The sequence below is a fragment of the Lissotriton helveticus genome, chromosome 8 (genome assembly GCF_964261635.1).
Source record: "Lissotriton helveticus chromosome 8, aLisHel1.1, whole genome shotgun sequence".
Taxonomy (NCBI): domain Eukaryota; kingdom Metazoa; phylum Chordata; class Amphibia; order Caudata; family Salamandridae; genus Lissotriton; species Lissotriton helveticus.
Window position 1 is genome coordinate 341,789,490 of NC_136069.1, and position 24,855 is coordinate 341,814,344.

At 48.4% G+C, this 24,855-nt stretch overlaps 1 protein-coding gene across 3 annotated transcripts in view; it reads right to left on the reverse strand.

The window, feature by feature from the left end:
• FLT3 (fms related receptor tyrosine kinase 3) overlaps positions 1-24,855 on the reverse strand; it is a 469,875-nt gene that overhangs the window by 92,629 nt on the left and 352,391 nt on the right. For all 3 annotated transcript variants that reach the window (XR_013599399.1, XM_078655995.1, XM_078655994.1), the window contains exons 13-15: positions 2,080-2,192; positions 1,855-1,987; positions 1,665-1,769 (exon numbers count right to left, since the gene is read on the reverse strand). Coding sequence is in view for 2 of the 3 variants with exons in the window: in XM_078655995.1 (XP_078512121.1) it covers positions 1,665-1,769; positions 1,855-1,987; positions 2,080-2,192 (351 nt within the window). In the remaining variant the exon portion in view is untranslated. The remainder of the gene's footprint in view (positions 1-1,664; positions 1,770-1,854; positions 1,988-2,079; positions 2,193-24,855) is intronic.

The window sequence follows — 24,855 nt, forward strand, 5'->3', positions numbered from 1 at the left end:
TCAGAATTTAGTTTTAAAAGTATAAGAATTGAGGCATTAGATTTTCTTTTCAGCGCTGGTAATGAATCTCATGCAGCTGCAGATCTGCACATCTGTAGTTATTGATGTTTGGGATTTTCAGTCCTCTCCATGCCACTGGAGTCAAGTGATGCTGGCTGATGAGGGGTGAAACCCCGAAACTGGTCCTAGGATGCTTGTTTCCAATCCAGGGTGTACCTTTCCTGGCAGTTCGGGCTGGACTGTTCTAATTTGGCCCAGTCAAGACTGATATGCATATGGCTGGGTTCAAACTGGAATGGTTTGGTGAGCAAAAAAACTATGGATTTAGGCCCAGATCCCTCTACTGGGGTGAATGTATGACATTGTTCTGCATTCTGTCCATCAATTGTTCTTTTTGGGATTTTCAGTTGAGCATATCATTTTAGTATATGATACTAAGCCCCTAAAACACTACAGATATCAAAGTGAATGTATGTTTATCATTTAAATACATATGGAAATATATTAATTGCCGTTTCATTTTTAACAAAGAGCTAATAAATATGGATGTGAACGTGGAAGAGTAATTTCAAGATACATAATGCTTGGTAAAATGAAGTATGTTTTACTCACAAGATGAAAAGAATTCCAATATCTCATAGGGGGTCTAACTGTTAAAAATCAATCTTTATAATTTCCCTTTCCCTTGACCTCCTATCTTCATAAGGTGCAATTAAATATAAATCAAATACAGGTTTCTAGAGAAGAGGTTGCTAATTTTCATTTGCCTAATAACACTGTATTGTTTAATTAAAAATTCTCACAATTTTTACTCTCTTTAACACCATATTTTTAAGTTTCATTCTAGATTGACCAATATCTTTCAGTTATTATACACTTCATTAGTATACACATTCTTTAAGCTTATCTATGCTAGGTGCTCCATTTCTTTCCCCTTTTAAATACTTTTCAACTTTACCCCTTTTTCCTGTTTAAATGTAATAAATGAGTCGATCTTATTAAAATTGTCTGTACAAAGCTGAATATCTTATTATTATAATTTTCTAAATGTTTCCACCTCTGCAATATATTGCATTATATTTGATTCTTTTTCTCATGTATGGCCACATGTATTTAGCTTATTGCTTTTTAATAACAGCTTTAAACTGAAAAAATATATAAATAAATGCAAATGAAATTAGAAAAAATAAATGACATGAATGTCAAACATGTTAAATGCCATAACATGTATGCTTACTTACTTACCTACTTACTGGTGTGGAGAAGTGTGGCTCAATGGTTAGAGCGGCAGACCCTAATGCAGAGGTCTAGCCCGGGACCAGAGTTCAATTCCCCGCCTCGGCGGGTCTTGGGCTCAAAAATTCCACGGACCTGATAATTCTCACCTCGGTGCCTATTCCAATCATGGAGTCCCACTCTGCAACTCTGGGCAATAGCTTGCTTAATCTCCACAACGGCCCCCACAACGCTAAGGATGCCTGGCCTCCACCTTGGGGGTGCCCAGGAGTGGACACCTCACAGGGAAAGCCAGGATGGGTTCCACAGCGGTATTCGTACAAGTGCCTTGAGACCCTTGCGGGTGAGTAGTGCGCTATACAAGTATCAATTTACATTACAATTTACATTACACTTATAATTCAGAAAGAGTTCATGATTTCCGGTACCTTTAAGCATTTTGACAGCAACCTGTATTGAGACCCCTGGTTTGGTTATTCCGTAGGCAGAAGCTTCCATCACTTTCCCGAAGGCGCCAGACCCAAGCACCTTCCCTGCAGGACAAAGACAGGATTAATGAGCAGGTGTCGGCTTATAGAGCAACTTCGCCAAGTATCACTGACATCACGGATATCCCACCAAATTCCAGATTTTCCCGTGGAAACTCCCATTTAACATCGTACTCGAAAACTCTGAAGTCGATGTAGATGTACTCATTGTCTGAAGGGCCAACAAACTGGATCATCTGCATCTGGCTTTCAAACTTGTATTTCTGAAGAAATGAAGAAAGGTTATAATTCAGAAAGGAGTAAGTAAGCACCGTGACAGCCCTGAGAGACATTAATAAGCATCAAAACCCTTTACCTTTTTGCATTTGTGACTTATAAAAACAATTAGGGTGATGGTACACAGAAGACAAACTCCAATAGCTGCATAATAAGTCACTTTATCAGAAGCCTCAGGAGAAGTTGTGAATCCTGAGAAACAAAAATGAAGTACAATTATTTATTTAATTATTTGAAATAGTAAACAAGAAAGACATCAATATTACATACGACTGGTATCTTACGGGAAAAAAATTCAACTCGAAAGAATGTTAATCTCTCTGTTTTTTTATGACAATTTTACCATATTTGACTCTCACACATACACAGTAGAAAAGGTTGAAAAGCAAACTCCTGTCTAAGGGAATGGTAAGGCCTGTGCTACCTGAAGTAAAACAGGTAAAATTAGAGCAGTTTGCAGGAACATCAAATGTGTCCTTGTTGCAAAAAGTGCGGGCAGCAAAATGTCATTTGGCCTAATGCTCAAAAAAATCTTTGCAATGGTCCTACTTCATCGAGAATGATTTTCTGATGAGTGCTGTTTGATGTCTCTTTGACCCTTGTTTCCCCAAACCCTCAACTTCTGGAACTGCTGCCTGTAGTGAAGCAGTACAATGTTCTGAGTTCCCCTGTCATGACCTCCCAATGCAAATACATCAGCAAACCTCATGGCTGCTTGCAAGACATCAATGATGTAAAAGCAGTGTTTAATTTATATGAAAAAAGTTTACAGGCCCAATGTTTTTCTTAGGGAAAGTTGAGTCCTGCTGGACACAGTCTAGTGTTTTTGCCAGCCACTCCCTCGAGGGCTGGCTCACACACCCACCACACAGCCATCCAACACAGGCGTCACCGGTCAGGTGACCCTGCCAATAAAACAGCACGAGCGCACGTGCTAGTTGCCAGTCCCTGTAACCATATTCTCTGCGTCTGTGTTTATTCCTTATCATGTGGGCCTAGGTCCCACGATGCAACAATGGCGACAAGGCGGGTCGACCCCACCAGTCACCCAATACGAGCTGGAGCAAAAATTGAATTTTTTTCTTCGTTGGGGGAGGAAACGGAGACAACCTGTCTGCCTGCCACAGCGACCTGTAACAATCGCCGTACTGCCTGTTGTGAGGCAGAAGTGCGAATTGGCAGGAAGTCGATAAGCAACGCGCTTTGAACGCGCTCTGGCCCCTAAAGTTGAGGCAAGTAACGCTCCCTGTCTGGCAGTGGGGACAACAAGGTCCTGCATCAATCAATCAATCAATCAATCAAGAAATGTGTATAGCGCGCTACTCACCCAGAGGGTCTCAAGGCGCTTGGGGGAGGGGGGTCCGCTACTGCTCGAACAGCCAGGTCTTGAGTTGCTTCCTGAAGGAGAGGTGGTCTTGGGTACGACGGAGGTGGATGGGGAGGGAGTTTCAAGTCTTGGCTGCCAGGTAGGAGAAGGATCTTCCTCCCATGGTCGCTTTTTGGATGCGTGGAACTAAGGCGAGGGCGTGGTTGGTCGATCGTAGCTGGCGGGTGGGAGTGTAGACGGTCAGGCGGTTGTTGAGGTACCTGGGGCCCAGGTCGTGGAGGGCCTTGTGTGCGTGGGTAAGGAGACGGAACGTGATTCTCTTGCTGACGGGGAGCCAGTGCAGGTCTCTCAGGTGTCCGGAGATGTGGCTGTGTCGGGGGATGTCCAGGATGAGTCGTGCCGAGGCGTTCTGGATGCGTTGGAGTCTTTTCTGCAGTTTGCTTGTGGTTCCGGTGTAGAGGGTGTTTCCGTAGTCCAGTCGACTGGTGACGAGTGCTTGGGTGACCGTCTTCCTGGTTTCGGTGGGGATCCATCGGAAAATCTTTCGGAGCATGCGTAGGATGTTGAAACACGATGATGAGACGGCGTTGACTTGTCTGGTCATCGAGAGGGAGGAGTCCAGGATGAAGCCCAGGTTGCGGGCATGGTCCGTTGGTTTGGGTGCGCTGCCTTGGGCCAGGGGCCACCAGGAGTCGTCCCAGGCAGAGGGTGATGATCCAAGGATGAAGACTTCCGTCTTGTCTGAGTTCAGTTTCAGGCGGTTGTTCTTCATCCACTCGGCTACTTCTTTCATCCCTTCGTGTAGGTTGGTTCTGGCAGTGGCAGGGTTGTTGGTGAGGGAGAGGATCAGCTGGGTGTCGTCGGCGTAGGAGATGATGTTGAGGTTGTGTTGGTGTGCGATGGCTGCGAGGGGGCTCATGTAGATGTTGAAGAGGGTGGGGCTGAGTGATGATCCTTGTGGTACGCCGCAGATGACTTCGGTGGCCTTGGATCTGAACGGGGGGAGGCAGACTCTCTGGGTTCTTCCGGCGCCTTCTCTTGGATTCCGATGTTGCTGAGGCGTTGTACTAGGGTGCGGTGGCAGACAGTATCGAACGCTGCGGAGATGTCCAGGAGGATGAGGGCCGCTGTTTCCCCGTTGTCGAGCAGGGTTCGGATGTCGTCAGTGGCTGCGATGAGGGCGGTCTCGGTGCTGTGGTTGGCTCGGAAGCCGGACTGTGAGTGGTTGAGGGATCCGTTCGTCTTGACGAAGGCGGCAAGCTGACTGTTGACGGTCTTCTCCATGACTTTGGCGGGGAACGGGAGGAGCGAGATGGGGCGGTAGTTCTTGAGGTCGGTGGGGTCTGCTGAGGATTTCTTCAAGAGGGCGCTGAGTTCGGCATGCTTCCAGCTTTCCGGGAAGGTGGCGGCTTTGAAGGAGCAGTTGATGATGTCCCGGAGTTGGGGTGCGATGACGGAGTCGGCCTTGTTGAAGAAGTAGTGGGGGCATGGGTCGGTTGGCGATCCGGAGTGGATGGTGTTCATCGTGCGGATGGTGTCTTTGGTGTTGACAGGGGTCCAGGCGCGGAGGGTGGTGGTGGGGGGGTGTTGGTTCTGTGGTTGGGTGCGTGGTCTGTTCGCCGAAGCTGTTGTGTATGTCGGCGATCTTGCTGTGGAAGAACGAGGCGAGAGAGTCGCAGAAGTCTTGTGAGGGAGTGATTTCGTTGTTACCGGCGCTGGGGTTGGAGAGCTCTTTGACGATGCTGAAGAGTTCCTTGCTGTTGTGTGCGTTGTTGTCTAGTCGGTCCTTGAATGCTGACTTCTTGGTGGTGTGGATCAGCTGGTGGTGTTTGCAGGTGGCGTGCTTGAGGGCGGTCATGTTGTCTGTGGTCGGGTTTTTTTGCCAGGCTTTCTCGAGGGTACGGCAGTTCTTCTTGGAGTTCTTGAGGTCGTCGTTGAACCAGGGGGCTTTCTTGCATCCAGGCCTGCTGGGATGGTTTTTCAGGGGTGCGAGGTCGTCAGCGCAGTTGGTGATCCACTGTGTGAGGTTGTTGGCTGCTTGGTTGGGGTCCGTTGATCTGGTGGGGGGGTTCTGGTTCAGTGATGTGGTGAGCTGGTCGGTGGTGGTCTTGTTCCAGCTCCTGCGGGGAACCTGTTGTGGGTGGTGGTGAGTCGTGGTCTTTCTGAAGCTGAAGTGGACGCAGCTGTGGTCTGTCCAGTGTAGTCCGGTGGAGTGGCTGAAGGAGATGTACTTGCTGGAGGAGAAGATTGGGTCGAGCGTGTGTCAGGCGTAGTGGGTGGGGGTGTTCACCAGTTGCTTGAGTCCAAAGTTGGCGAGGTTGTCCAGCAGGGTGGTGGTGTTGTTGTCATTGTTGTTCTCCAGGTGGAAGTTGAGGTCCCCTAGGAGAATGTAGTCAGCGGAGGGAAGGGCGTGTGGGCTGATGAAGTCTGCGATGTCTTCGCTGAATTGTGTGCGGGGTCCTGGGGGTCGGTAGATGAGGGTGCCTCTGAGGGTGGTCTTGGGGTCGGTGTGTATCTGGAAGTGAAGGTGTTCGGCGGTTGTGAGGGTGTCGTCGGAGCTGGTCGTGATGCGGATGGTGTTCTTGTGGATGATGGCAATGCCTCCTCCTGTCTGGTTGACGCGGTCCCTTCGGGTGATCTTGTATCCGTCAGGGATGGCTATGGCGATGTCGGGCGCTGAGGAGGCGTTCATCCAGGTTTCCGTGAGGAAGGCGACGTCTGGAGATGTGGTGTCGAGCAGGTTCCATAGTTCCATAACGTGTCTGTGGACGGAGCGGGTGTTGAGCAGGATGCACTTCAGGTGGTTGTTGTTGGTGCTCGGCTTGGTGGGGGCGGGAGCAGTGCAGGTTCGGATGCAGGAGAACTTGCAGGATCGGCAGGTGAAGGGTCCGTGGGTGCGTCCTGGGGCGCTTCGGTGGCAGCTGGGGAGTCGGCCGGTGTTGAGTGCGCTGAGGGTGGTGGCGTCGTACGTCCGGCGGGTGGGATGGCATCTGCGGGGGCCAGGGGGTCTGGCGCTGGGTGCGGTACAGGCGCGGACGGGCGTAGACGGGCTTGCCTTTGGCGCGTCCGCTGCGCGTGAATGCTGCGCGTACTTGCGGACTCTGCCTATAAATGGAGAGTGGGGGGGCGGAGCGAGGGAGGAGCAGCTGGGAGGCGGGAGCGGGGTGGCGAGTGGGGAGGGAAGCGGTGATGCTGGAGGGAGCGGGGGTGGAGCTGCGGGGGAGCAGCGGCAGAAAACGGCGGTGGAGGCACAGAACGATCAGGGGCACAGCGATGCAAACGATAACAGGACAAATACAGGCACAATACTGAGGTCAGGGGGCAGGGGGCAGAAACAATACTGGCGCAACACTGGGAGCGAGAGCAGGGGCACAGGGGAACAGGGGTACAACAGTTGGCGATGAAAGTGAACAATTACAGACACAATTCAGGGGGCAGATACAAACTTGGCAGCGGCGGCGGCAAGCGGGTCCCGGGTACACTCGGGGTGGGCCACGCGGCGGGAGGAGCGACCAGGTCAGGTCAGGTCACAGCTTCCCGCCTCGCGGACACCACCTTTTGTGTTCAGTGGGAGGGAGGAGCAGCTGGGAGGCGGGAGCGGGGTAACGAGAGGGGAGGGGAGCGGTGATACTGGAGGGAGCGGGGGTGGGGCCGCGGGGAGCAGCGGCAGAAAACGGCGGTGGAGGCACAGAACGATCAGGGGCACAACGATGCAACGATAACAGAACAAATACAGGCACAATACTGAGGTCAGGGGGCAGGGGGCAGAAACAATACTGGCGCAACACTGGGAGCGAGTGAGGGGAAGCAGCACAGAAAGGCCCCACAGAGCTCCCTATGCACACCCGCCAGCGGCGCAACTGAGCCGGATTAAAAGAAATCAAAAGCCACAGGTCACATCAACCCCAGGGCAGAGCAGCAGCTGCACGGTGCAAACCGACCCCGCAGGTCAGGGTCATCTGTAACGCGATGCCTTGGGCCGATCTACCTGCAGCATGATTTGACATGGGCTTTCAGCAGGGATCATGCCGCGGTGCATTCGAGCGATCGGGCGGTAATAAAGATACCCGCCTGTGATGACGCTGTTTATCTATGTATTTATTTTATGCGTTTTTATATAGCGCGGAATAATATACCCGAAGGTGTCAGAGCGCTTCACAATAGGAACAGACATGAGGAGAACATTACAAGTGAACAAATTACAAAAGCAAACGTTAAGTTACATGAGGCAAAAATGACAATTGTAAGCAAACAAAATACAAGAGGTAGCAAACGGTGCATTACAGGAGGAAAAAGTGATGTGTGCAGGTTACAACAGCGTACAAAGTACAAGTAGAGGTATAATACTGCAATAAATGGCAGACACTCAAGCACAAGAACAGACGCGCCAAGACGCTCCTGGGCCCCACTATCTCCGGGAAGCAGTATCATTCCCAGCAAGGACAGCTTCGCCTGTGCCAAAGCAGCACAATGCACCCTCAACCCACCGCGCTGTGTGGCGAGAGAGAAGCCCAACCCCCATGGACTCACTCTGCACGAGGGGAATGAGGAAAAGACTGGACGAGCAGTAAAAGTGCGGTTCCCTGGTGAATGCCTGCTGCCACTATGAATGGAAAGAAGACTGTTTGCCTCCCGCAGGAACTTTGCCATACCGGACCTGAGAGAGTGGTCTGGTCACCAGCCTTAGAATGCACAATGGGGGTCCTGGGGGGGGCGGCCGACCAAAGGGAGGCCTGCCCCGCCCGGGGGAATTTGGGGCCGGGGAAAGGGGGGGGGGTGGAGCTGGCGCCGCCCGGGGGCGGGTTTGCGTGTTTTTGGTAGTTTTTGGGCTGGGGGCGGGGCTTTGTTGGGCTCCTTTTGGGCTGGCTTTTGGTATCCGGCCGGTCACGCGGCGGAGACACCATTTTAAGTGTGGTGTCTCGGCCGCCGGGCGGGGGTGGCGGTTGGACAACTTTTTTACACTGAAGCAGCCGAAAACCTTTTCCTGGACTATATCACGTACTATGAAGGAAGGTGGCTTCAAGGAAAACTGTCCCCGTGCAACGAGGAAACCAAGAAGGAGAGAGCTAAACACATTTTACTGCCTGCTTCCCGCCTCTGTGAGGAGGTCGGTGGGGACACCCTGTACAGTATTATTGCGACCTATTTACACAAGCGTAACGACCAGGAGGGGGACAGTTTGAAAAACGTGATGCGGGCATTTGAATTTCTGGAGCACATTTTCAGATGGACAATTTTGGCCAGTGGGATGCAGGAGCCCGAGAGCGAGCGCCACGCAGGCAGCATCTCGCGCAGGCAGAGGGTCTGGGTCCTCGTCCATGGTCACGGTCACCCTCGCGCTGCTGCTCCTGGCGCTCTCCCTGTCCCAGCAGAAGGACAAGGACTTTTACACTTTTGAGGCGGTGAACATCAAGGGCAAGCTCGTGTCCCTGGAGAAGTACCGGGGCTCGGCTGGACATTTCGCTGGGGCAGGGATGGGCCGCGGCAGGAGGTATGCGGGACACGTCGCTGGATGTTGGTGGAGCTCGGGAGAGCAGCATGCGGCTCCACGCGGCCGAGCGGATGGGCCGGCTCTGCCTGGTGCGGGCGGTCGGGCTCCCACGTGGGACTAGGTGAGTCCCAGCTGCCTCTACCCGAAGGGTCCCTACGGCCGCCGGGGTTTTGTTGTTTCGGGGCAGGGGAGAAAGGACTGATGGACTTCTTGGGGGGTGGTGATTTTAGGAGTGTACGCTGGGGGTATGTTGCGATGCATATGTGTCCTGAGTAATCGCCAGGGGCTGAGATTAATTTAAGTAATCCAGTCATCGCTTTTTTGTGCTCTTCCTCATTACTACGCATGGCCAGTGACTTCACGGGCCCCTCTCGGTTAACTATACTGGAACTTATCAAATTGAAACTCCTACCGGCGTTACACTAGGGAAGTTGGTTTTTCAAGCGCAATGCACAGACCTTGGCTTCAGCTAGTATAAAGCGACTTCCCTAGGTAGGCTTTTAGTCTTCCGCATTGGATAGTGCAAGCCCATATTAAGCTATATTTTGGCATGATAAATCAGCTCTGTACTGGAAGAACTTCAATGATAAGATGCTGGTGCAGGAACAAACTACCTCGCCCAGTGTCAGAAAAGTTTATTTTGTAAGAATGTAAGTTGTATTTTTAATTGCTAGTAAAATGAGCCCTTGGAATATAATGTATAGCGGTACACAGATTGCATTTTGCACTTAGTAAGGCAAGTAGTGTAAACCAGTGTTAATCTATGGGAGAGCCAGTCGGGATACAGTGAAAAATTACGTGGGAGGTTTTCGTTGTCAGAACCTGTTGCTATTAATATACTGGCTTTTAAATTCCATGCACTTTGCACTGTGGTCTACTACGGCTTTTAAAGACTACCTAATGGGTGACTTAAAAGTATTTGAAAGGGAAGGTTTCGGCCTGGAAAAAGGGTTAATTTTGTCAGGTCAGAAAGCCATTTTATACCTGCACACTCAGGCTGCATTGGCCACCCTGGAGTCATGTTTTAAAATCTTCTATTTTAGTGGGTGACACAATGAGTGCTGCAGTCCACTAGTTGCATTAATTTGCAGGCCCTAGTTACAGGCAGGTCTAGATACTGGGGATCTTAAAAGGGAATTAAATGTGCCAATTAGGTGACTTCCAAGTTTACATTGTTTAAAGTGGACAGCGCAAGCATTTTACCACTGGCTCACGAAATAAGGTTCGGTAACGGACGGCAAAAAACCTGGGGGGGGGATACCACACAAAATTGGTAGTTTCCAACAAGGTATCATCAAATCTCTGGGGGAAGGTTTATGAGAGTTCATGGGTTTAGTTCGTCCTTTTGGTGTTAAAACCTGGGAAATAATCATGCAATGGCAACTTTAGTCGGAAATGAATTTGAGGGATTCCAGATTGTTCAACCCCTAGGGGCCCTGTAAGAATTGCCCCTTTTTAGTGACAGCTCTCTAAATGTTTTGCTTTCCCCGTGGACCATTTTCTTGACATAGAGTTGCCAATCTGTCTGCTTGGGTACTTTGCCACTACTGATCAGTGTCACAGTACGAGTGTTCCCTGTGTAAAGTGTAATGGTAATGGGATGGCCATGATTGGTATGTTTGCCTTACCAGTAATTACAGGGTGCGTGGAGAAGGCATTGGACACCCCTATGGTAGGTCCCGGGTACTCCCTGTGCGGGGTGGAGTGTAGGAAAAAGGAAGGACATGTGCTAAGGTGTGTGTGATGTCCTGACAGTAAAATACACTCCATTTGGTTTTTTCACTGCTGGATGGCCATTCTGCCTATAGGATAGAATGGGGGAGGCTGGGTTTGAGGTCTTGGCCCAGGGAAGGGTTGAGATGTCTCCTAGCTCCCTGATTGGACAGACTTCTTACCTCTGCAGCAGTACACTGTTTGACGTAACTTTTATTTGTTTGCAGTAATATATGGGAAATGCGGAGTGCTTTCCCTGGGCATCAACAAAGACATATTCATTGACATTTGGTAGGCACTGGCGATTAGTTGGTTTGCTCAGGAACACTGTACCTTGAGCTGATGCGGAGACTCAAACCTGCTTCCTGAGCTCCAAAGTTAGTAGCTCTAGCCATTGCGCCACTCGCACGAGAACCAAAGCATTATCAATAGTATATACAGTGAAGCCATGGTTTTATGTCTGCATGTAGTATATTTATCTTATCCAACTAACAACTTTGACAAAGCCAATAGTCAGGGCTGGTTGTAGGTGTAAGGTTACTGGTATGATATAAGCGGAGGCAATTCCAGAAGCAGCACAATATTAGTTCAGCTGAGCACATATTGGTATTTATAAGGGGGAGCCGAGTGCAGGGGTAGATGGTCTAGAGTGTCTGGGTTGGCTATGGCGTCTTGGAGGACTACACGTTGCTTGGGGCGGCCTGGGTGAAGGTCTGGGGGGGGGCTGGAGTTGTAGGTAGGGACACGGGGGGCATTGATAGGGGAGTCGTTCGGGCCTCATTCGGGCTCCAGTGCAGTTTTTGTCGGTAACCTGGGGATCTGAAAGGGGTGGAGTCTACCCGTCTCGAGGGGTCGGGGGTTTTTGGCAGAGCCTACTGGATCCTTTTCTTGCCGTTATGGCGAACATGGGGTGTTTTAGATGCTGACTACTTTTTGGGGTGTCGGCCTAGGTGCAGGTTTGGGGGGCTCGAGCGGACGGTACGGGCGTTATAGGCGTGAACAGGGAAAGCGTCTCGGTTAGGCCGCGGGCATTTCAAGGGCGTTTGGGGGTCGTGCGTGGGTGAGAGGTACGTTCTTGGTAGTGGGTTTTTTCCTGGCGGACAGGCTCTGGGGGGTGACGCACTGTGTGGAGGACTTCTCCCTGGGCGCCAGAGAGGACGCACGGTCCCATGTCGGTGTGGTCATTCTCCGTAGTGAGCTCGACTCCATGGTCAGGGAGCACGCCCGCCGGAGGACAGGGGGGTCGCAACGCGCGGTGGGGTCTGACGCGAAACGGTGACGCAGCCATGTCGGGGGCGGCGGGGTATGGTGGGTGACGGGGGTGTTGGGGGCACTGCGGCAGGGTTTTTTTCCTGGCGGACGGGCTCCGGTGTGGGACGCACCATCCGGAGGGCTTCTCTCTGGTGGGACGGCCGGTTTCGGCGGTCTGCCTGCAGGCGCTGGGCGGCTTCCCTGGCCTTGTGTTGACAGGGGGGGGCCCTGGGTGCCAGAGAGAGGGCACGGCCCCTTTTCGGTGCGGTCATACTTCGTAGGGAGCTCGATTCCGCGGCCTGGAAGCACGCCCCAGGGGGTGACGTTGACTGAGGGCATGGCCCTATACCTTCAGTGACGGAGGGCATGGCCCTATGCATTGGTGACGGAGGGCATGGCCCTATGCATTGGTGTCGAGGGCATGGCCCTATGCATTGGTAATGGAGGGCATGGCCCTATACATTGGTGGCGGAGGGCATGGCCCTATGCATTGGTGACGGGGGGCATGGCCCTGTGCATCGGTGATGGAGGGCATGGCCCTCTGCATTGGTGACTGAGGGCATTGACCTGTGCATTGGTGACGGAGGGCATGGCCCCATGCATGGGTGATGGAGGGCATGGCCCTATGCATGGGTGTCGGAGGGCATGGCCCTATACATTGGTGATAGAGGGCATGGCCCTATACATTGGTGACGGAGGGCATGGCCCTATACGTGGTGACGGAGGGCATGGCCCTATACACTGGGACGGAGGGCATGGCCATATGGTTAAGGGGGAGGACCTGCCGGCGGTACGAAGGCATTGACCTGACAGCACGGTGTTGAAGGGGGTCCGCGGCACGCCATATGGTTCGGGGTGTGGTCCGGCCGGCTGGGCCATGCGGCACGTCCCGGGTTTAAGCGATGGGGAGTCCTAGGGGGGGGTCGAGGACCGTTAGCACGTCCCTCGAGTGGCGGTTCTTCCTAATATATGGGGGAAGAGTAGGAAATCTGTTTGGGTTATCGGGGGGTAGGTCAAGCACAATAAAGTATTTAGCCAGGTGGACAGGCAAATTGACGTTTTGCTAATTGTTACTGTTTGTGGATTGTGGGAATCAGTTAGGGGAGGGGATGGGGGTGAGTCAGGAAATTGCATATTTATGAGGTTTAGATTGTACGTCGCAGGCCAAGGATGTTATTGTGTAGGATGCACCTGCTTCCAATAAAGCGGCCTTTGTCACACCTACATTGAGTCTCAGGCGGTGCTTTTCTTCCCCCCCTCCCTTTCCCCAATGGGCCCCAAAGGCTGCACCTATCGCGATCAGTCCCTGCTACACCGGCAGGTAGCCACACTGCTCCCAGCCACTGCTACACAGGCAGGTAGCCACACTGCTCCCAGCCCTTGCTACACCGGCAGGTAGCCACACTGCTCCTGGACTGAGCGCTCCCACGCCTGTATCTCCAGACCGTGCAGGCTGTCGATTCAGAAAAGGATGCCGCTGCCTCAAAGGAGATGTTGCAGTGCCACCTGGTGGCAGCTTGTGGGAACGCACCTGAACGAAGCAAGCAAGTGAGCAAATAAACGGCCCCTACTACACACTCATACCACATCTTAGCCGTTCCTTCATTGTACAAACTTTATGCCAGCACTGAAGAAAACATTGCACCGGTGTTTTCCCACACCCAGTAAGTTGCTGACAAGGTATGTGGCCCCTCGAGGCACCCGCAACAACAGTGACTGGGTCCATCAGATCAGCCCACTGCAGAACTGAGGCTGCTGCACGCTCCAGGAGACACACTGCTTGTGCAGGCCCAACGGCTCACTCGGAAGCATAACACAGAGACCAGCCAATTGAGTGCCACACACCCGGTGGGCTGCCCAGTGTTAAAGGGGACAGACTGTAAACCCCCACTGTTAAAGAGATGATAGCTAGACAACCAAGGCACATCAGATCTTCCATAACATTTAGAACAAGCAAGCCCCCAACTCGCCTTCCACTCACCCCTACTCATACCCTTCCCAGATGGAACTCTAGTCCATCCCTAACCTTCCTACCCGCCCAATCCGTAGCATCAACCCATTTTCGGAGAGTGATATACACTCCCTTCTTCATTCCTAGGAACCCCCTCTCATGACCCCCATCTCTCCCGCACACATGGCCATACCTACGATTTCCCCTAACCCACACAGGTCCTCCACTCACAATAATAGAGGAATCATTAATAATAATCTTAGTAGAATCCCTCTCACACAAGATCTCACCCCTTCCCTCATCACACCCCGTCTTAGATGCACACTTCTGAACTGCAGATCGGCCTTTAGACACGCAGCGGATATAGCTGACTTCATCATCTCATACGATCTTGACCTAATTGTGTTAACAGAAACCTGGCTAACAGAATCCTCCTCGCCCCTTCTTGACATTCTTGTAACCCCTAACTATGACATCATCAGAGTGGATAAGATTGATAAGTCTGGGGGAGGAATCACCTGCATACATCTTAGCAGCATCTCAGTAAACATAGCCTTATCCCCAGTGTTCTCCTCTTGCGAATACATGTGCATTGACATTAACAGTAATGGCAATCCAGTATGCTCGTTCCACATCATCTATCATCCACCTGGTGACAACCTCATATTCACTGAACACTTCATGGACATGGTCACAACGAACACCGGGCGACAAAACACCCAAATATTTCTTGGCGTCTTCAATCTCCATTGGAACGACCACGACGATTCAGTGGTTAACAGTCTCAAAAACTTTATCGACGTGTTAGACCTCACCCAAATTTGCAACAGCTCCATACACAACAAAGGCGCAACCTTGGACCTTATAATCTCCAAAAATGACTCTATTCAGCTTGAGTCAATACTATCCTGTGGCTGGTCAGACCACCATATCATCGCCTTCTTTATCAGGGAAACAGTGAAACTTAACACAGCTCAGTCCAATAAACCAAAGATTTGGAAAATAGACTTGAAAAAACTCAACCCCAACACTATACCTGCATACAGCCCCAAACTACTCCAGCCTCCGGCTGGTCTCTCCGACATACATGATCTCACCAACCACTACCTCAACTCTATGACCTTGGTGATTAATGAGGTGGTGCCCCTTCAACTTAAGAGAGTTGCCTCGAAAGACTTCAAACCCTGGTACAACGATTTGCTGAACGATGACAGACGCTCTCTTAGATCTTCCGAATGCATTTGGAGATCAGTCCCATCTGCCAAACACCTCAAAACTCTAAGAAAAAATAGAAATGCTTACTATAGAAAGATCAAGCGCACAAAAGCAGACTTTTTCAGCCACCAACTAGATCAAGCAAAAAACTGTCCCCAAAAACTTTTTGAATTAATAAAAACCCAATGTAAGGATGAACCTCAGCGACTACAAGACCTAGTTCATACACAACCCACTTGTGAAGAATTCTCTACCTTCTTTAATCTAAAGTTGGATAACATCAAGAAAGACCTCCTCAATGACGTAATCTTACATTCAAGTGCTCACACAAAACACCCCCTACTCTTCCAATGTCGTAACTACAAACCACCTCAAAACGAGAACTAAAAAACGACGCTGCTTGGTCTTCCTTTGATACCTACACGGAAGATGCAATAGGCAAGATTCTCAACACCCTGAAGCCGTCCAATCACACCACTGAACCTCTCCCCGCTAACGTTGTTAAAGACTAAACCCCACTGATTCTGCCACTCTGGACCAAAATCATCAACAGCTCACTCCATCAAGGTTGCATCCCGGACACCCTCAAAGTAGGACAGGTTTCACCCATCCTAAAGAAACCCATAGCTGATCCCACGGACCTAAACAACTATCGCCCTATCACCAATAGCCCTACACTGGCCAAGCTTCTGGAAAAATGTGTACTCCACCAATTGACAAAACACATTGATCACTTCGACCTTCTAGACAAACACCAATCAGGCTTCAGAGCATGGCACAGCACGGAATCAGCTATGACACATATAATTGACGATGCTTTACAAATACTTGATCAGAATGGTTCATGCCTACTCACCCTATTAGACCTCCCCTCAGCCTTTGATACGGTCAAGTACGAGAACCTGATAGATCTGCTCACTCACAGAATGGGCCTATCAGGGTCAGTGCTCAACTGGTTTACCTCTTTTCTTCAAAACCGAACTAAAAAATTCAAGGTCAACAACTCTGTCCAAAGCCGTGCCAGTAACTTTGGGAGTCCCACAAGGGTCCGCACTATCCCCGACATTGTTTAATTTATTCATGGAACCACTTACTGTTCTGCTACAAGCATCCTAAGTGCAATTTCACATGTACACAGATGATACACAACTATACCTTAAGATTCACACACCAGAAGACATCAAATTGCTTAACACAATGCTTTTGAACACCCAGTCATGGCTAGCTGAGAACCATCTCAAACGAAACGCACTAAAAATTAAATTCCTCCTTAGAGCTCCTCCTGCCAAAATACCCCTCTTACATGAATGGTTCAAACATCTTACGACGTCCAACGTTCAACCAACCATTGTGGACTCAGCAAAATCATTGGGTATAACCCTAGACTGCAACCTCAACATGCACAAACATATTAGCAACGCAACAAAGGGGGCAAACTACCAGATAACTACATTGAGGAAGCTGAAACCCTTCCTACCGATCAACGATTTCAAGATGGCAGTTCAAGCGCTAGTTGGCTGCCCCAAAGCGACAACAACACCACTAAGAGCCTCCATCAATGCTGCAGCGAGACTCATCACAGGCTCAAAAAGAAGGTCCTACATCTCCCCTGACTTAAGATCCTTGAACTGGCTACCATTTGAAGCCAGAATTCACCTGAAAATTGCCTGCATGACTCATAAGGCTATACACCACAATGCACCCAGCTATCTCACTCAGAAATTGACTATCTCTGGCGGTACTAGATCCACAAGAAGTACTGAGAAACCTACTATTGAAACTACATCGATTCAACAAGACAAAAACTTAAAAACGTTCCTTCTCAGGGATGGCACCTAGGGTTTGGAACGCTCTACCTCCAGAAACCAGACGTATCACCTCTACGGCATTTTTCAAAAAGGAAGTAAAAGCAATACTCATGGAAAAATTCACTTGATCGATATCTAAAGAAACTAAGAGTTCACCAGTACCTCACCAGTACCTCCTCCAGTTTTAATTTTATGACAATGTTCCAACCAGACAATCTTGGCACCACAGTTGCCACTACTTTGTCCCACGGGACTTTTCTGTTTTGCACCTTTTTGCTTTATTTTGCACAATATGTTATGTATACGTATTCTACCTGTTTCCATTTTGTGTATAATTTTCTTCACTGATTGTAAAGCGCTCTGATATCCGCAAGGGTCTTGTTCGCGCTCTATAAAACTTTCCAAATAAATAAATAAATAAACAAACACAGAGACCCAAGATGCCCAAAGCAGTCCAGCCAAAGTAATGGAACCAATACATCCCAGCCCGAAGCAGCAGGGCATGAGGAAAGCAGCGCCTAGGAAGTTGAAGAGGAGTAGAGAAGCACCTGCCACTGAATCACAGGCTGCAGTGCCTGTGAGGAGAAGCAAGAACAGCTAGAGAGACTGACCCAGACACAGATTGCACCTGCCCCTATAGCAGCCCATGGTATACCGGTGCCCCCAGTGGCTGTCTGAAGAAACTGTGTACTTCAAACAACAGCTATGCTGCATTGGTCAGCAACACTACACACAAGAAAGAAGAGTCTGGCTGGGAGAACGCCACCGGTTGGTAAAATTGCATCACCGGCAGTCACTGGCTCGCAAAGAGGGTCTGGAGGAGAACCGGTAAGGGAGAGAAAAGTGAAACCGGGACAGCTGGGACACCCTGCACGCCCCTAGTGGTATCCAGCCACCAGCACATGCTTCCAGGAACAGGTGACAACAGTCACGGGCCCAACAGGTCAACCCACCATGGCGGAGGGTGCCGCATGCACCCAAAATAAGATACAGAGAGGGCCCAGATGCAAGGAATACAGACAGTGCACCGCTTCATGACGGAGCAGCATTGAGGCACAAGTGCTGTGCCCTCGAGCGAAGAGGAGGCGGAAGGGAGGTTACCTGCCATTAATAAAGCTAAGCACCAAGGAGATCCCAGAGGAAGGGTCCTGCGTGGCCTGAATGCAGATAGAGGATCATCTACACACCTCAACTGCAATAGCGCCGCCCTGCAGTGGGCCAGACTATTCAGGAAGTACCCAAAATACTGCCTTAAGACTGTGTTCCACATCGTCCCATTACAGGTAAGAGGAGAGTCGCACATCCCATAGCGGCAAGCTGCCACTGACGCAAGAGAAGGGAGACCCGTACCTCCCACAGCGATCTAGTGTTGCAGCTGGAATACTCTGTCGAGGAAAAGAAGGGTATGGAAGGCACTACAGAACATATCCATCAAAGTACACCTACCTCCTCTGCCATTCCTGAGATGGCTGACGCACCTGAGAAGACGTCCAGTCCTACTGACAGGACCGGACCGGTCAGTGTCCGTGACGGGAGAAGATGCATAGTCCAAAGGACACGACGGAGTGAACAGGAGGTCCCTGTGAGAATGTGTGGCCTGTCGCCACTTTTCAGAGCATGTGTAGAAAAGACATGCATTGCGTGGCCTGTCGCCACTTTTTCAGAGCATGTCTAGAAAAGACATGCATTTGCGCGCCCATGCCACTTTGTAACAGTTACAAAGAAGACGTGGCCAGACTCCACATTACACATGAAGCAAGAACCAAGGAGAAAAGAGCATGGCACGTTGCCACATTTGCAGAAAAGAAAAGGAGTAGAGAGATAGGAGGGTGACAATCCTATCACAGAAAAGCAGACCACAACAGGTGCGCAGGAGAAGTCAGCAAAAGGGGACAAGAGCGAGTACTCGTACCATCACCTGACGCCACAGGAGATTGTTCAGTGGGAGTACCAAATGTAAGCCGCCTACATGCGCGAACTGTGTATCTGCCCCATCCTTCAGTGACCCTCCAGCCACCTGTCACCGGCTGCTTAAAGAAAAGGGGATACCTGTTTACTTACACACATGCCGAATAAGAAGAGCTGCACCAAGTGTCTGACGAGTCTCATGACTGCAAAGATTCGCCAGTCACCCTTACTCCCTGCCAGTCATCACCACCTGTTCTACAAGTCTTCTCATGGCAGCCACTCCATCATTTGCCCTGTGCATCTTCACCATCCCTGGAGCATCAAATACCATGACTGGAGTCCTGCACCATTGCCATACAGAGTGATGATCCGAAGAACCAGTGATCAGTTGTCTAGCTGGCGTACATCCTGAACCCGGTAGCAAGAGCATGTTCGGACCAGGACACATCCACCCCTGACATTGCATGAGTGACTAGGCGGTGGCTCCGAGGTAGTCTTGTGGCTGTCCAGATGAAGACATGTGCAGACCCAGTGCAGCCCGTAGGCAGTCCCGTGGCAACTCATCTAAGGGGCCTCCCTCATGCGTGAGAGATGAACTCTACACTGCCCCACCAATGGATTCCAGGGAGTCGCCAGGCAAAAGAAGCTTCAACAGGTCACAGAATGTCAAGACGGTTTTCAAGGGATCAAGCAACATCGCCATCAGGTGTTTGCAATGGACTCCAGCTACGCTCCTGATGCACCTATGTTTGAACTATAAGACACTATTTGCCTCACAGCAAGAGTACGCCGGATCGACAAACGTCACATAGGTGGATTGTCACTCAACTGACGCAGAGCTGAAAGGTCCGGACTTCATCAGCACTGTGTTCGTGTCCAGATATACCTGGTTAATGTGTGGGTACGTGCCAAGATGTCCAGGTGCTCTCCGCTGCACCTGTCCACCGCTGTCCTGCGAACTGCATCTCTGAACTGTGAGACTTCAGCTTTTTTTAGTTGTCTTCTCATTCCTTCCCACAGTTTGGACTCTTGTTTGTTGTTTTTATTTTAATAACATTTGGGAGGAATGTTGTGTCCTGCTGGACACAGTCTAGTGTTTTTGCCAGCCACTCCCTCGAGGGCTGGCTCATACACCCACCCCACACCCATCCAACACAGGCGTCACCGGTTAGATGACCCTGCCAATAAAAGAGCCAGAGTGCTCGTGGCCAGTCTCTGTAACGATATACTCTGCGTCTGTGTCCTGTATTCCTTATCATGTGGGCCTAGGGCCCACGATGCAACAGGGTACTATTGTCAGCCTTCTCAAATGCGAGGGTTCCCAAAGAACAAGGTTGCTGGTTCTTGAATCCACCTCATGTCATTTCTTTCCACTACCCTAGACGTTCTTTCTCTTTATTTCAATCTTGCAGGTTCCTTTTGACAGTTTTTATCTCCCTTTGTCACTTTTTTCCTATCTTGTGAGTTCTCTTGTCTCCATGTTTTGACCTTCTGAGCCAAAATAAGACTCTGTTTTCCAATAAACATTCGGCAAAGCCAATAGGTCTCAGCCCTGAAATCCAATAGCTTTTAATGTATCCTTGATCTTAAAAAAGATGCTTCAAATGCATGCACACACCCTAGTGGCTCTCTTGGAACAGGTTTATAAAATGTAACAAACTGCATTAAAGATGGCTGCTGCAGATAAATGTGTATCCACAGTGGCTGTTTGAATGCATTTTGTTATCAATTTACAAATGTTCTTTTAAAGATGGGCACTTTCATCCATGCATGCTATTTATGAACGGACTTTTTATTTTAATAAATCCTGTTTGAATGTCATTTGTTAATATAATGGGAGGCCATCTTGGAATGGTCAGAGAATCATTTTAAGATGGCCAGCTGTTAATAGCACAGCAAGCAGCAAAAACAAACAAGCATTTGCAATGCATTTGGTCCCGCCTTTGGGACTGTATTTGTATTTAGCTATGCAGCCCATTAGCCTGCGTGCTGAAACATCTACTGTTCTTTAATAACGGAGGGAAAGTAAGCACCAAACTGCATGACACGACAGGTATGGGAACACATGGAGAGAAATATTGCCTTTCAGAGGGAAATAGTATAGTCCAAAGCTCTGTTTTTAATATAAAATCAGGGCCTTCGGTGGTCGTATCAATGATAATACAAGATTTGAAAAAAATATTGTCTACGGGTGCTTGTGGAAGACAATTTCTATGGACTGGAATCTAGAGAATGCTAAAGTGATTCTGATATTTTACTGACCTCTGCTGGTCGTTTTCTATCAAGAAAGTTAAATAGAGGCAGTTGCCAGAACATTTTAAATAGAGGCAGTTGAACAGAAAAAAAGTCCCTAAGCGGAAGCAGACAAGTCCTAGGGCTGATCTCCAGAGCCCACAAAATAAATACACATATAAGTATAAACTAAAGTATATACAAGAGGTTTTGAATGCTCGATCTAAAAATGACCAGTAGTTTGGCCTTCAAACTAGGCAAACAAGAGGGCTAAATGGAAAACAATGGAGAATTGTGGGGTTTTAGAGCAGTGTTTCCAACATTCGGCATTAAATCTGAATTTTATAATTTTTTCTTTTGAGCTTACATGGACCGGGGCTGCTTAGGAACTGACTTAGCATAAAAGGTTTCAATTCTAACCTCAAGACAAGCTTTTGCTTGCTCTTCATAAAGCGGAGGATTAGACATGAGACGCCACAGAGACATGCTTCCCCAAGATGTGCAAATTCTTCCCTCTACCCTGCCCAGTCTTGTGTGCTCCACTCCAGGCTTTATTGAGGATTATTTTAATATTTAATCAGTCAGTGATGGGCTCCTTGATGTAGCAGGCTGTAGTTTCACAACACAAATCCTTGGCCATTGATAGTTCTGGTAAATTATCAGCAAGTGAGGTTGAGTTCATTACTGGGTCATTACTGGGTCAATACATGGCTTTGAGTCTGAAAAGTTACAGAAGCAGATACCTAGTTGGACGTAAAGCTGATATTCACGCAAATAATCATTTAATACAAATCTGACAGCGTAAAAGATGACAAATACGTTAGACATAGTGGTTGCAGTCACTGGTGTAAGTAAGACATCATTATATGCTGCAGAGTCCGAACTTGTGGCCTTTTATGTTCCTGCCATTGTTACTACCTGCCTCCTTGAAGAAGTCATGAGCTGGATGGAAAAGCGTGTACCCCAGAGGCAGCACACTGCATGCATGTCCAGTATTCTATGGCCAAGGCACCTTATGAGGTTTAATCATAGTTATGGCTCTCAGTTTTCTGTCTTCACTTATTTTTATAGATAAATACAGACTGAAAACAATGTATTTCCTGTCTGTACTTATTGTTAAAAGCGGAAAAATACTGAAAATTGTACTTCTTGTGAGAGACTTTCCAGTCTGTCTTTCATGAACTCCAGGCAAAATCTAAACAGACAGACAGCTTAGGGAGTTCAAAAAACAGGATGAGATTTCTTTAAATAAGACATATGTTAACAAATAATTGTAGTATGCAAATATGTACATGTGGGTGTAGTGTTATGTTATATGGGGCTTCTTTATTTGCTAAAAGGCTACAGGAATCCAGGTATGAATGCAGGAGTTAATTAAGTGTGGAAACATACCATTTTGTGACTCCATTTCTTCTCCAAACACAAAATAAATATGGATAAATACCAAGAAGATGGCCAAAAAATAAATATGGATAAATACTGACATAAAACTGGGATCTCTAATCATAATACATCATGTAATGTAAATGTATTGTGACTTATATAGCGCACGTATCACCCGAAGGCATCAAGGCGCTTGCCTTGGGAACCCGTCCTGGTTTTCCCCTGTGAGATAACCCCTACTGGGTATCCCCAGGGTGAAAGCCAGGCATCCCGCAGCGGGTGGGTCGCCGTAGTGGAGATTAAGCAACTATTGCCCAGAGTTGCAGCGTAGGACCCCATGATTAGAATAGGCACCGAGGCGAGAATTATCGAGTCCGTGGACATTTTTGGGCTCAGGACCCTGCCGCGTTGGGAATTGAACCCTGGTCTCGGGCCAGACCTCTGCATCAGGGTCTGCCGCTCTAATCAGTGAGCCACACTCCTCCATGCACAAGGGCTAGCCTCTTTATGTTGAGGAGGCTGCAACACGTCCTAATAAAGGCAGTCAACAGTAATAGTTTGGAAGTATCACACAGTTCCTAAATATTGGGAGTGCATCAGCCAGCCCAAGTCCCTGGCTGGCTCTACCTATGACCAAAGGTTGACGCGAGATCATTCCGTCCTATAGTGTACTTTTAATGTCAGCTTCACAAAACACCTAGATGTTTGGATCTGAAAAGAACATGAAAAGCACAATAAATACTTTGAAAAGCACACACAAAATCAAAAATTGTGTTTTGGGCTTAATATACTGGAAGGATGCCAGAGCTTCTTGTCATTATCCATCACCAAAGTAGGTTTTGAGAACCCATTATAACTATAAAGATAAGTAATAGACAAATTCAACGAATAGGACTCAACCATGTCAAATCTACTAGGAGAGGCGTTCTGTCGAAATCAACTATAAACATAGTCAATTTGACCAAATCAAATGAGTGACTATATTATTGTGCATTAGTATCAGTCAGCAAAACACATTAAGTGCAAATTGAATTGATTCCTCAAAGGCAAACGTGGATGAATGAACACAAATGTTACAGTAAGTTACAACTTGTGTATATGAATAATGACATTTTAATAAGGAATGCAACAATAGTGCACAATGGTTTTGATACAGGATGCTGCAAACCATAATGTAGAGAGTGGTGGTTATGGTTATGCAGAGAACAGACAAACATTCAAGTACACAGATACACAAAGGCACCAAAACAAGTTTTGGCTCAGCTTCTAAAGCTGGTGGAGATGGTGCCATGCTGGAAGACATTTTACTGCTGCCTTTGAAGGAGGTGGACACTCGTCACCTCTCTTATACTGAACACATATCGGTGATAGCATTGGTCCAGATTCACTCCCTGAGACCTTGAGCCTCCTTTCCAGTACAGATTATCAGAGGGATGTTACCCTGAATTGTCTCTGAATTACCGTCCTGATGAAGACCCTGCAAGTAACCTTTCTAGAGCTTTAAATATTTACTGTATATAGTTTCAGTTCACTACTCCTGAATAATACAATTTGCAATAATCTACGCAATAATTGCAAACAAGCAACAGCTAAAACTTGCTTATGTACCCATGTGCATCTATGTGCTAGACTGTCTGTCTGTACTCTGCACAATCACCAGTCACTGGAGCAATGTGCCACTGAAACATTATTTTTCAAGTACACTGTAACAGACCACTTACGTATTATGATTGTATTAAGAATTATAATGTAAGTATTTATATGCACAAGTTGCCCTTATGATAAAGTGTTTTTCAGGCAACCTCATTTTCTACTGATACATCAACATAACTGAGCTTTGATGGTTAATCCTTATGCCTAGTAATGGTATATCTGAAAAACAAGAAAACAAAATGGTGGAGAAACAGAAGGCACATTTTTCACTGGTTTTTCTTTTTGTAATTTACATTTTATTTCAGAATCAACTAGACCGCCTTCACAAGTGAGAAGATTCGACGTTCATCTCAACGTGTTTCACAGAAATTAGCCAGAACAGAAAATATGGTGCTTAGGAAAAAATATAAACGGAGAGTAACAATAAAAATACAGTTTAGTTCTGGCTATGCTCTGGCACTAGAGCTGGAAGTTTGATTCAGTGGGTCATGCTGTCACATACAAGATCTGTTTATGTATAAATAAAAGCCCCTGTGTGTTTTTTATTTTCTAAAGTGAGGACCTTTGCCCAGAACCACTGTGCAGTGCCAGTGTGCTTACTAACCTCACTCCCACTCAAGTGTTCAGTTCTGGGTGTTAGGAGCAAGTAAAGAGCTGGGGGAGGGAATCTATATTTCACAGGGTCTGGATGTCGGAGAAGTCTGGACTACATGTGGACACGGTGGGCCTATCACCGGTAGAGAGACATGTGGTAACCCTGGTAGTTTATTATTAGTGTTGGGAATATTAATACTGGGAAAAGCAACAGGACTATAACCCGCAGACCAGATTGAGATCTGGGTGTACATATGTATAAAACAACAATATCTCAATCGGATTCAATAAAGCAGCAGATATATTTGTATGTACAAGATATTACAAAG